Raw genomic sequence first — 13,618 nt, 5'->3', positions numbered from 1 at the left:
CTCACTTGATCATCTGCTTCTTCTCTGTTCATATTTTTCTTGGTCCTTTCTTTTTGTTGGTGACATCTATGTCCTGGTGTTTATCACATGCTGACATCATTGTATGCTTTGCATGTTTAGATGTCTGGCCTCCTTTGAAATACTTTTTGGCCATTCCAGTCATGTCAATCATGCGCATTTACCCTTTGACCCATATTCTGTGTTTGTGTCATATGTATTAGATCTTAAGAGTTCTGTGCTCATCGACACACTGAAGATTAGATTAGTTTTCAAAAGGCAAAGAAAATAAAAATAGCACCATTGAGCATGGAAAGCTACATTTTAAAGACCTTTCTAAGTTGAAGATAAACTAAATTTTTTTAAGGTAGTCCAGCTAGGTTACTTTGTTCTTGTTATTCAGTATCAACTAGCCTGCACAGTGAAGGTGACTCCATTATTCAGATTCGTTCAGTTGTCAGGTCATTTGAGAAATGGTAGAATTGCAAAGCTCTTTCACATTCCTTGTTAGGAAAGTATTTTTTTTTTTTTTTTAAGTAAGGGAGAGACGGAGATAGATCAACAGTAACCAGACAGGAATTCTGACTGATTCAGTCCAGAGCAGGAATGATTTAGAGGATGCGTTTCAATTTGCTGTCTGGCTTTAAACTGAAGTGAGATCCGTTTTGTGGTCTCTATCACAATGGCGAACAGTGAAATGTAGAAAATTCCTTGACAAAGTTTCCAAGCTCAGGAAATGGCAGTCTGAATATAGTCAAGAAGTCATTCTTATGACATGATCCGCACACAATTTTCATACACTGTATATATATTTTCAGTTTATTTCACACACAAACTTGCTCTAATAGCACTAACTAGTCGTTATTGATTTAAAAAAAAACTTAATTGAGAGATGTGCAAGCATGTGCAACAAAGAAGGCGAGCTTAATAAATGTATCTAAAATATCCACTTTGATGAAATATCAAATATTATAATCAAATATAATATCATGTTTCATCATATTGTCTATTTGGTGTTTGATAGTACATAAGCCCTTCTTGGCTTCATAGCTGGACTGACACAATTTAAGGTGAATTGCTGGTTATTCCTGTGATGAGAGCCTGGTCACAGGTATGTGCTCTTAAAAAGGTCAGCTGTCTAAATGCCTCTTTTATTGTGGTTCTTTTCCTTTTAAAGCAGATAACGCGACCTTCACAGGAAGACAAGGCAGACGACAAGAACGAAGAGGACAAATCAGAAAAATCAGAGAAGAAAGAGGACGAGGAGAAGAAGGAAGAGGAGGAGAAAGATGAAAAAGAGGACTCTAAGTAAGTTCCATACCATTTTATAATACCATTTTTCATTTTACATTTTTTGGCCTCAGTTTGCCCTTTTTCTCCAACTCCACTGAGAGATCTCAGAGCCCACATGCACACTGAAAATTTGGGAGCGATAACAGCACAGTTATAGTTTTGTTGGTATGATGCAGGATATAGTCTCAAAATTGCAGTGTTTTCAAAAATTTTGAACAGTTTGAAAGAAAATTTTCACTTAAACCACCCAAATAATAGATAGCAGAGAGATGTTTTGTTGCTCTCTCAATGAGTGTGCAGTAGTTTAAAGGAAGTGAGATGATCTGTTTTCTGTGAGGGTAGCCTTATTGTAACGGGGGCTTAAGATTAGCCTCATTAACTCATTTGGTTTGGAGGAGATGGTTTGCTTTACTCGGGACATGTTATGTCACTACCAGGAATTCAACAAAAAGTAGAATTAATCATGAAAATTAATCATTTTTTACTCTTTTGTGAATACGCAAAATGGTAAAGAAGTGGTTTTGAGATCTGTGTGAGCTTCTGTTACGAAAATTCTGTGATAAACTAATACACCATAGCAGATGAGAAATTCTCACGGTGTCTGCGTTTGTAACTCTTGAGTTCTGCTCACCCTGACCATCTGAATAGATGTAGCTGAATAGAGTTGAGTGCAGAGGAGAGTCTTTATTCCTTGTCTTTGCCTCTGCAGGGACATCAGTAAAGATAAAGAGAAGTGTGAGGGAGAGGAGGAAGAGGGTAAGGAGCAGAGCACGCCACGCGGCAGAAAGACCGCCAACAGCCAGGGCCGCCGTAAGGGCCGCATCACCACCCGCTCCATGGCCAATAATGAGGCTGCATCTGTGGTTGCAGAGGAACCACCTCCACCGCCGCCTGAAACAGGTAACACTCAAATACCCATGAGCAACCGTTACTTGCTCTGTCTGGCCAGTGCTGCGTTCTCATCCTACATTTGTTGACTATGTGTTTTTATGCCTTGCAAACTTAAACATTTGGTTTGATGTGAAGCATTGAATATTATTATCATTCATTTAAAATGTTTATTTAAAAACAGCTGTGCTGCTTAATATTTGTTTTAATATTTGAGTAGCAAGTCCAAAAGAACAGTGTGTTTTTTTTAAGTGGAAATCTTTACAAACATTTTAAATGTCTTTACTCTTACTTTTCAGCAATTTTTGCAAATCAAAAACCTACTAAGTTGGTGTATTACACAATTTTAGAAAAGAAAAGAAAAGAAAAAATTATAATAGAAAGTGAATGTTAAATGAAAAAAAATTTTTATGATACACAAAAAATGGAGCCAGTAAACGCATAAAAAGTAAAAATCTGAATTACTGGCCTAACTAGCAGAAAAACAAAATCTTAGTAAAAAGATTTTTAAAATCTTACGTTATTGTAGAGACTTAACTCTCTTTCATTCAGTCAAACAGTTTCACATTTACACAATTACACAAAACATAACACCTAACATAAAAATAACATCTGAGAGCTAGTGATGTGGTGTTTTGTTTTGTTTTTCTTAATGATCAGTCCAAACAAACTGATTTGCTAATAATGCATCCAACTTCCTAATACAAGGGCACACAATCAGAACTGAGCCCAAGTCCTGATGGTTTATTCTTTGTGTTGCTTAGTTCTGCCAGAGCCCACACCCCCCTCTAAACCTGAGCAGAAACCAGCACGAGAGCCTGCAAAACCCTCTCCTGCAGCCAGTGCAGAGACACGAGGTAAGCGCTGTCGTTTTTCACATACTTTCTTTCATACTGTCTTTCTGTTCAAATAGCTTCTCACATCAACACACTCTCTCACTTTGTCACCTCTCAAAAAGGTGCGTTGGTTTGGCTCGGTGATGTTTTTCTGCTGATCGTGTGGTCAGTCTGTGGGAGTGTGAGCTGTTCCTCTGTGACCTCATTACAAAGCCTGAAAGTCACCTAGTTTGCTGCTTTCTCTGACCGCAGCATGGTGTACGTGTTGTTTGTGGGCTTTGATTCAGTTGCTGTTGTGATAGAAGGGCTGCTGTACAGAAACACAGAGAATTTGATCCCTGGGGCTCACGAAACCACATCTCTTCAGCATTATTTCAGTTCTTTCACTGTTGTGATATAAAGTATTTCTCTTTGTTTTACTGTTTATTTCTTTCGCACTCTTTGGTTTCCTCCCTTCGCCTTTTTTTGTTGCTCTTTTGCTCCATCTCTCTCTCTCTGTGTGTGAGATTGTTTGTCCATTCTTTCCTGTCTCCAAATCCCTCTCTTCTTCCTGCCACCCAATGCCAGACTCAAGGTCTCTGAGTTTGTGTTGCCGTGGTGACAGCGGGTGGAGGGATCACCATGGAGACAATAATGAGAGGCAGGTAAATGCGGCGAGTCTCAGGAGGAGTTTGATTAGAGCGAAAAGGGGAATGAAAGACCAGCCTGATTGTTTCATTTAGCTTTTGGTGCCACTTTAAAATGAATTAAGAGACCTCATCGCTCAGTAAAAATTGTTCATTACATTTGCCCCTGAACGCAGGCTGCGTCCATGTCAGAAATTATAGCGGATTAGTGCGCCGTACCCTGAAGTCTCGTCACCGATTGTGTTTCATGATGGAGTCTCCAGTCTGACCGCCGTCCTCTGTATTATGATCTGCTGGACCAGTGAAGCTATTAAACCTCTAGCCCTCGTGAGCCCGAAGAGAGTCTGTCCATCTCGGCTGATAAAGTTTGTGTCTGTGCTTGATTTTTATTTTGTAATTCTCGGTCTTTAAAGTAGGTTTAAAGTTTTAAACTGGTGCTCAAGAGCCATAATGCACTAATCCCATGTCTAAACCGCTATCAGCATGACAAAGTAGTGGAGTATGAGCATATGAATGTAAAACGCACACACTCCGGGGTCACGGGGTGACATAAACAGCGTCTAGTGGGTCACCAAAGAGTTTAAGCGGAGACATCCAAGTCCTCCAAACACTGCGGGACACACTCTCACACTCTCGCATAAATGTCAGAGGTTCACACTGTGCTAAATCTGTCTTAGTGTTTAGTCAATTTCAAGGAGACCCTCGGAGCGGGCGGGAGAGGAGAGCACAGGCTGTCTTTCTCTTCGGTGCTGTCTTTCTCTCTCTTTTGCTCTTGCTGTAGTTTGAGTGGAAATTACGAAGGGAGGGGTTGTTGCGCTGCTCGCTTTAGCTCGGCTACTGTTATGAGACAGACTGCCCAATGATATGGGTGAGTGAGTGAGAGTGTGTGTGTGTTGGTCTTAGACCCAGAAGGGAGGTGCTTCTGCACTCCTCCACTGTCTGCTTGAGATCAGCTGACTGGACTCTCCTAGAGACTGTGTGAAAGAGAGAGACAGGAGAAAGAGAGAGGCGAGACTGCCTAGTTGAGTCCAGTAAGCACCAGGTTGCGGTTGGAGACTGAGGGAGGGAGGGAAGGTCTTGAGGAGGGTGGAGGTCTCCGCAGCGCCCGAGTGTAAACAGATAGAGAGGGAGGGTGTGAGATGAGTCGAGTCGTTTAGCACTGCTTGAGTTTTCCCTCACTGACGCTGCCGGTGTGTGTCGCAACAGGTGCAGTTGAAGCTGGAGAGACGTCTCGCTGGACAGAGGAGGAGATGGAGATTGCCAAAAAAGGTACTGCTTGACTTTTACTTCATCTCCCTCTCCCACCCCCCACCTCCTTCTCTGGTTCTCAGTTGGCTCTGTCTGATCTCATTTTCACACACACACACACACTTTTCACCTCACTTTTGCTCTACTTGTTTGATGTCTTTGTGGTTTTACATGGGTTTCCATGTTGGGGAAGTTGGTTAGGGTTGTGCTTGTGAGAATCCTCTTTGTAGTAGATTAGGACTGCACAGAAGAAACTGAAGTGACTGTTTGACACACTAGAAACTTCACAAGACGACCATTCACCCCGTGTGAAAGAATGACAGGAATAGTGTGTAGGGCAAATGTTTTGAGTTTAAAGTTTAATGGGCTTTCTCACTGAATACAACCGAATAAAAACCACAAAAAAACAAAAAGTAAAAAAATTAATTACAAGAAACACAAGACTTGTTCTTGGACATTCAAAAACATTTAAAATTTGTGGTTTAATGGCATTATTTCATGACAATTCAGCACATTGTTCCTAAAATCCTTGCTCTGCTTTGCAGAGTGATTATGCAGGGAAGGTGGAATCTTGCTAGCCTCTCCAAAATCACCTACCCTACCTTTATTTTGATCAAAAGTATTAAAGACATTTATAATCTTGCAGTTTAAATGTTATAATTTCTATTTAAAAAAAAAAAAAATGCAGTTCTTTTGAACATATTTTCATCAAAGAATCCTGAAAAAAAAACTCTAAAAATATTATGTATTTAAATAAAATTTGTGAATTAATTAGCAATTTTACTATTTTAAATTGTCAATTCAAGTCTATATTTTATACACAAATAGTTGAATATTCAATATGTAATTATTCTTTGAAAAATAAAAACACTTCAGATTTTACTGTGTTTTGCTTTGCTGGCTGTAAATGCATGGAATCCATGATCAATCCTAAGGATGCAAACTAAAAGTCAGCTATAAGTAAACGCACTGGGTCGCGCTGAGGAGCGTGTTAACAAGTTGCTTGTATTTGATCACAGAATGTTGCTGTGTGCCTGGCAAATTTTGTAATTACTTTGCTCAAAATGATTTTAAAAAATGGAATTACTTTCGATCAAATGAATCATTGAAACTGAGTTATCATAATATCACCACCACAATGAGAAATCACATGAAATCCAAACACCAGTCGAGTGAGGTAAGTCCATCACTGCATTGATGACTGCAGGCAAGCGCAGCTGTACCCCGAGTGAGCCGAGAAGAGAGCTTATCTGATGATCTCGAGACATATGCTTCCTTTAAGTTTCCTCGAGGGAGAGTGCTTTAAGAACAGAAAACACAAAGCGCTGAAAGAAACTTTGCTTAGCACACAGTTATCTTTGTGTCTCAGGAACGTCTGTGTGGGCGCATGTTCTTATTGTTATCAGACTAAGGAGCCAACTTTCATGTGGATATCATTGTTTTTCTCAACATTTAACATGATGTGAGACAAAATAAACATGATAAACATGTAGGTTCTTTACTGTAATTGGCACTGTCTGCTTTATTTTTCCTGTTACCTTGTTTTTTTATACATTTTCAACTAAAAGAAAATCTTGAGATATAATGTAACGTAGCAGTAGCACATTGTTGTATATAATGCCTATTAACAAGCTTGTTCAGAAATGTCAAAAACCTAAACATCATTTAAATAAATGAATATTCGAACATTAATTTTTTACGAGCCCAAATATTCGAATACAATATTTTTGAAAAATACCCATCGACAGATATACAAATTTAAGTGCAGTGGGGTTTATATTAATAAAAAATTAAAAGCACTCACAGAAGCATTAACACACTAACTACTCATAGGACCAGAGTTTGCAGAAGTGTTTTCAGGTCATATTGCATTCATCTGAGTGAATTCCTTCTGTTTCCTCTTTCTTTGTGTCTTTTTTAGTCCTCTCTTTAGTAGAGGGGAAGTTCAGTCCACTGAGGAACAAACACATAGGTGTGTGTGTTTCTCCCTGTTTATTTTACACAGACCTCTGGTGAGCCATCAGTGTTGCTGCACAGTTCAATTTAATTGGAGGACAGTCTTACAGTGACAGATTGGGGACTAGGAGAACTGCACACTGAGTTTGAGTATTTGTTTGGAGGAACTGAGTATTGTTTTGTATTCTGTTGAGAACTGTAGTTGCCACGCAGACCTGAAAGATGCAACACTGTTTGCTGAAACAACAGGTGGCAATGAACAGAAAATAAATGTCTCATCAGAAGTTCTTGAGTTTGTTAAATTGACACCTTTTTGCTTGTATTATCATGTCAAGCATAAACCTGGTTTTACCCTGTCACACAAGCGCAGTGAAGAGAGATAACAGAGGGACCGTATCAAGGTCAGCCCATGCCATAAACCACTGCAGCTCAAGGTGGTTGATCTTGAACTATGATGTTTGCAGTGATTAATTCAGTACTTGTGACATGATGATTGCTCACTGAGTACTCAAATCTTCTTAAGAAATAAGTTAGGAGTTTGTAAGAATGTTCCTTAAGAACCTCTCAAATATTTTCTTAAGATCATCTTATTTTTATTCTTATTTCTTTATAAGATTTAATAAATTACGTTTCTTACTGAAGACTCACTGATAAACTAAATCAAAATCATTTCAAGGATTGTATTTTTGCACTGCCTGTAAATTACCATAATAATGGCTTCACATTTTAAACGCACTGTGTTTTTGAACAGTTACTTTGAAGAGTCTGTCTCAAGATGCAGCAATTGGTTTCATTCAGTTGTGTGCCGTTTTTTTTGCACTCTCTTTAGACTGAGTCCTGTATGTGTGCGCGCGCACGCTGCTACAGTAAATGCGTCTTGTGTATGGCCGCGGATATTTACTGAATACTGCCAAAGATTGACATTTTTATAAGCTAAAATTAACAAAGGTCCCCTATCCCCTACTATGTATTATATGTAGCTAGTTTTGTGGTAGTGCTTAAACACAACAATTAATTTGAAATAACCCCCAAAAAATTCATGAAATCATTCTTACCATTTGAGTTTTAAGTCAAGTCTGACTTATCCTTACTTTAAGAAGATATATACAATGATTTTTAAGATTTATATATATATATATATATATATATATATATATATATATATATATATATATTATATTTATATATTTATTTATATTTATATACATTTATGCTGCGGCGCCCGGGAAACAGTTGGGGGTTTGGTGCCTTGCTCAAGGGCACCTCCGTCGTGGTATTGCCGGCCAGAGACTCGAACCCACAACCTTAGGGTTAGGAGTCAAACTCTCTAACCACTAGGCCACGACTTCCCCGACTATTGCATTAAAGTGTTATATAATATAATAAATAAACATGACATGACTGGACTTTACCGAGTTCCAAGCTGTAGAGCTCATGCAGTCATCCACATCGCTAAACTCAGATGCTCTTTTCTCACCACTGTCATTTTTTACATATTCATCTGAGCGCCACTCAAAAGCTTCAGGTTTGGTTGCGTGTCATCTTCTGTTGGATTTCATCCAGGAGCGCTGAGTTACAGCTACAGCACCATACTGGTCAAACAGCGTTATTGCAGCCTCTTACATTAGGTCATATGAGATCAAACGACTTCTTGACCATAAAAATATTAGTTTTAGCCTTGAAAATATTGTTTCAGCCCTAATATAAATTTATCATAGGAAATTTGTTCAAGTAAGTGTCTTAAGCTCTTGAGTCAATGGCACTATTGACTGTCCTCATGGTCTCTGAGAACATCCAGCTAGATTGAATATCTTGGTTGGCAGTTGGTGGGGTAGGATTTCATGGTCATGTTAGTGATCAGAGACCGCTATGATCTGGTCCAAACTTTGATTTGTGAACACTAAACCACAAACAGTTTCACAGATGTCATTTGTTATCTTTGCTGTTTGTGTAGCTTGAGTACTTTCTGGAGACACTTAAAATATCATAATAAAGAAAAGAACACACAGGGAAAACAATGTGTATAAGTTCAGTGTGAATCTTTTGATCTTTGAAGCTGACAACTGCTCCTGGCATGCATGTTTGTCCTGGTCATGTGTACTATGACCCTGAATAGACAAATACAGATGATACACATTCACAGGGTAAAATCACTTCACTAATTGAATTCAGAGTTGATCTGTTGCAATTCAGTTTAATTTTCCACCAAATTGGGACATTGCAAGAACCTGAGAAATGGCAGAAGTAAACACTTTTCCAAACCACTCTTCCAGTAGGTTTGCCATCCATACTGTTGTCAATCTGTTTAGAGTTGGTTAGTGAGCCGCAATCTTTAAGGTGCTGTCACATTTAATGTTGTTTGGTAAATTGTCTGAACTTGAGACATTTCATTAGGAAATTTTGAAATCTGGAATCTGCTTGAAGGCAAAAGATTTGTCTGTGTAGATTTTGCATCTGATTCAGAATGGTCACACAAATTCACTGCGTTGGTTGTCGGAAATCTGTTTGGTTTGAAAGCAACATCTTTGTGAACAGTGCGGCAGACAATGCTGCACTATTGACAATGGACATTTTTTGCTCACATTCTACTAATGTGTTAACACTTTTATAGAGTGAGCTGTTATTGTTAAGATTTCTATGGATAGCTATCCTTTCTCATTTCTTGACCTAATATTAAATGATTTGCATCCCTTGCAACCTTAATAATCATCAATAATGTGTCTATTTGTAGTATACTAAGAAATTAGGCTGATTCTCATGCTGATGCTCATCAGGAATTCAGCTAATCGGGCTGCTTCAACCTTGTGGTGCCCTGCACATCCTGCATTAACTAGTTCATCCATTCTAGCTAAGCTGGCAGGATTATCTGCAACACAGAGGCAGAAGGAGTGGCACAGTCATTGCTAACTAAAACCCAGACATGTTTCATGTTTAAATAGTGCCGCTGAAGGAAAGAGTGTGTTATCTTCATGTTATAGTGGGACCTGTTAAATGATCTTGTGGTTAATATTCGGCTCCATTAATCCAGAAAACCATTAGTAACACATAAGGGTATTGTATGGCTCCAGGTGACTTCCATTCATTCATAACCTTACCTTCTTTCTCTTGTGCACAGGGCTGGTTGAACATGGTAGGAACTGGTCAGCCATTTCTAAGATGGTAGGCTCTAAGAGTGAAGCTCAGTGTAAGAACTTTTACTTCAACAACAAGAGACGATACAACCTAGACAATCTACTACGGCAACACAAGGTACAGGTACAGATCCAGCATTCATAGAATAAATCTGCTACATCCAAACAAAAATTTTTTAGAAGGTCATTCCTTTTATATCTAGATATTTAAATTATCGTACAAAAATTTGGGATCATTAAGATTTTTGAAAGTAGTCTCTTTTGCTCACAATCTCTTCATTTAATTAATCAACAATACAATAATAATAAAAAAAAACTGTTATTTACTAATTTATTTTACAATTTGATTGGTTTTCTTTTTAATTTCTTAATGTAATTTATTCTTGTGATGTTAATTATTAATTTCTTTAAAAAAAAAAAACTTACTCACCTTAAAATTTTAAACAATAGTATATATCTAAATCTACTAGTTACCAGTTTCCTACAAGTAACAGTGGTTTTGCTGTTTTTATGCATGATATTTAAAAAGTGGCGCAAGAAAGTAGCGTCCCATGAAGGGGACAAAAAAAAAAACGTAAAAATGTCTTCCAAATGCGCATGAATGTGATGTAATCTACAGTTTTGAACTGTTTATGTGGGTATCTTGTAATTTTTGCACCTCTTATGTTGTTGTGTGCAGGGTTCCCGTCGGCTCCGTGGAAATCGAGACCCATCACAGAGCGATCCTGCGCCTGATGAAGATGAGGAGAGTGATGGTATGATCTCTCTCTGTGATTTAGGGTCCTTTCACACTAGCACTTTTGGTGCGCACCTGGCTTCAGTTGACATCAGAGTTCAGTACGTTTGAACGATGTGAACGCTGTCTTCCAAACTCAGGTGCGCACCCGCAAACTGTAACGAATTACGCTTAAAAGGGGCGGCCTGGCTTACGGTTCAAGTGAACTCCGGTATGGTTCACTACTGATGTGAATGCAGTCGTACCAAATTTCAGAAGTGAAGTACCAAATTGCGGAAGTTCACTGACTTTACTGACAAGCTTGACTGACACGCTGCAAGCAGTGAGCTATATATCTCATTTCTGTTCACCTTCAGCATTCTTTAGAGCATTTGCAGTACATTTGTAAGACAGAAATAGGTGCCGTTATTTACTGAAGCTTTGGAAACAAAACCAACGGTTCAAAAACATACAGTACATATAAAAGTGAAGAGAGCAATGCTACGCATTTTGCTGCCGCCTTCTGTGCTGTCGTTACTAAGCAACCGGGTAATCAGTTCCTGGCTTGATAATGCAAACGACGGTTCGGACCCAAATAAAATAATATGAATTCAGTCCAGAGGGGAGGGCAGTTGAACTTGGATTCAGACCAGGCAGTCGAACCAAGTTTGAAAATACCCTTAAATTCTTTTACAGCCAGCTGCCTCCAACATAAACCCTAATGCCTAAACAAGCACCCTAAAACCCATCACTGTCAGTTTCTTTCTCTGTGACCCATGAGCCCAGAGTCTGATCAAGCATAGAGGAAGAGAAGTAGTGGGGCCATAATGTAAAGAGAGCAGAAACAGACAGACTGACACAGAAAGAGGGAGCAGTAGAGCAGTGTGCTGACCTGTCTGACTGCAGTGCGTTGATTAGATCTGACAGCAAAACCCCAGACCACGCTGCACTGCCACAGAGGTCAACATCCTTCTTCTACTTCTGTCTGTATGCTTAATGAGTGAGAATCAGGAGCAAATGAGGAGAGAACCAGCTATGTGGGGGAGGAGTGGATGAAAGGGAGAAGAAACAAGTGAATAAGGCAGAAACACAAAGAAAAGAGAGTGGAAAAAGAGGAATGTTCAGAAGGGATAAGATATCTGGACTAATTCTGTCTGCCACACTCACTCTTATATAAGCGTTCCCTGGCTTTAAATATTCAAATAAATATGCTGTAAGGAAACTGAGTGCTTCTGCTGAGTATGTTTGATCTGTTGTGCTTTATTCAGGCATGGTTGTTGTGATATTCAGTGCTACAACACGACTTCAAGTCTTTATAGAATTCTTTAAACAAAAATTCAACTTGCATTTTAAACACAATAAAAGTAGTTATTTGCCCATGAAAATTCAGCCAATTCAGGCCCAGAGATACCTGTCTGATACATTAACACATTCCAACTCTTCATATCAGCACTCTTGGAACCCACACAATTGTGTTGGGCCCTGCGGAACCCATTTTTCTACTGAGAGGGATTGCTATTACCCCAACCGGAACACGATTTCCATGGGATTTCTACTGAGGGGGGAGGATCCCAAGGTTTGCAATCCCCCTCCCCGGAATGGGATTTCCCTCGGGACCACTTGCTGAGTGCCTCCAAATCTCTAAACATGCCTCTGCTTGGAACAACACTTGTACTATCAAATATAGGACAATAATTATCAGTTAGACGTCTGTTAAACCACTTTCTTTCCCTTTGGGTGCCTGTATGTTCGCTTGGCCTTCTTCCATCCCATCTACACTTCTGATCAGAAGTTTGGACCATTTGCTTTCTGTTATGGCAAAGCTGCATTTTCAGCAGTCATTACTCCAGTCTTCAGTGTCACATGATCCTTCAGCTATGATGATTTAGTGCTCCAGAAACATTTATTATTATTATAAATGTTGAAGACCGTTTTGCTACTTAGTATTTTTGTAGAAACTTTTTTTATGAATAGAAAGTTCAAAAGAACAGCATTTATTTGCACTACAAATCTTTTTTAAAATTAGTTTAATGCATCCTTGCTGAATAAGTATTCATTCATTTTTAAACATTATACTTACATTTATGTACTGTACTCTCTTTTGTTCTTAAATTCCATAATTCTCTGCCCTGGTGCATTATAAACCTTATTCAGATTCTCTTTGCAAAAACCTGCAAGGCTGCTTCCCTGGTCTGCTTTCCTTGGTTACTTGTCATGTGCTAGATGCTACTCAAACTTCTTTCTCTCCCCTGTCTGCTTTTTGGAGTATTGCCTTCTGACATACTCCTGGTATGCAAAGCAGGTTAGCCTTCATCACTTTCCGAGAGAAGGACAGAGAAACAGACTGTGAGAGTGGCAGAGAGTATCCACACAGCAAGAGGAGGGAGGAATTATAGATGAGGGAAAGTTTTTTTTCAGAGAGAAGGATGGAGGGATGAGAGAAGGATAGTCGCTTTCTAGTTGTCGGATGTGTGTCATTCTCTGCAAGCCTGTTATTGTGATGTGGCTATTAAGCCTGTAACAATTATTCTACATTATCGAAAACGATGACTAACATGTTTTTATTTTATTTTATTTTTAAATTAGTAATTTCATCAAGTAAGGGTCTAGAATACTGGTGGAATAACATCACACTGATGGGAACATGTCGGAGTGTAAACACAGCTGAACCAGATGCTGCGGAGAGCGGTGTTTAAAGGAATACATAAATGTGCTGTGCACTGTCCTCTAAATAACGAAATAAACACACAACAAAACTGACAGTGGTGAGAAAACAAAAGTTAATAAATCAACAAACCAAATCAACAAGCACATGTTTGCTCTGCTGTCAGCACTCCAGCCACATCACGTTTATTTATATAGTTCTTTATGCCATCGATTGCTTTAAAGCAAGCAGCTTTACAGTGTTAAACATGAAAAACAGGGTCA

General features: G+C 38.9%; 1 protein-coding gene across 1 annotated transcript in view; it reads left to right on the top strand.

Moving 5' to 3' along the window:
* Nucleotides 1-13,618, top strand: part of LOC109080767 (nuclear receptor corepressor 1-like) — an 86,229-nt gene that overhangs the window by 40,189 nt on the left and 32,422 nt on the right. Inside the window, 6 exon segments of the mRNA XM_042757369.1 lie at nt 1,175-1,305; nt 2,000-2,190; nt 2,943-3,035; nt 4,847-4,909; nt 9,960-10,093; nt 10,655-10,730. Coding sequence (XP_042613303.1) covers nt 1,175-1,305; nt 2,000-2,190; nt 2,943-3,035; nt 4,847-4,909; nt 9,960-10,093; nt 10,655-10,730 — 688 coding nt within the window.

This window comes from Cyprinus carpio, chromosome A5 (assembly GCF_018340385.1).
Source record: "Cyprinus carpio isolate SPL01 chromosome A5, ASM1834038v1, whole genome shotgun sequence".
Classification (NCBI taxonomy): domain Eukaryota; kingdom Metazoa; phylum Chordata; class Actinopteri; order Cypriniformes; family Cyprinidae; genus Cyprinus; species Cyprinus carpio.
The sequence above is the reverse complement of the archived record's forward strand: the minus strand, read 5'-3'. Positions and strand labels throughout refer to the sequence as shown.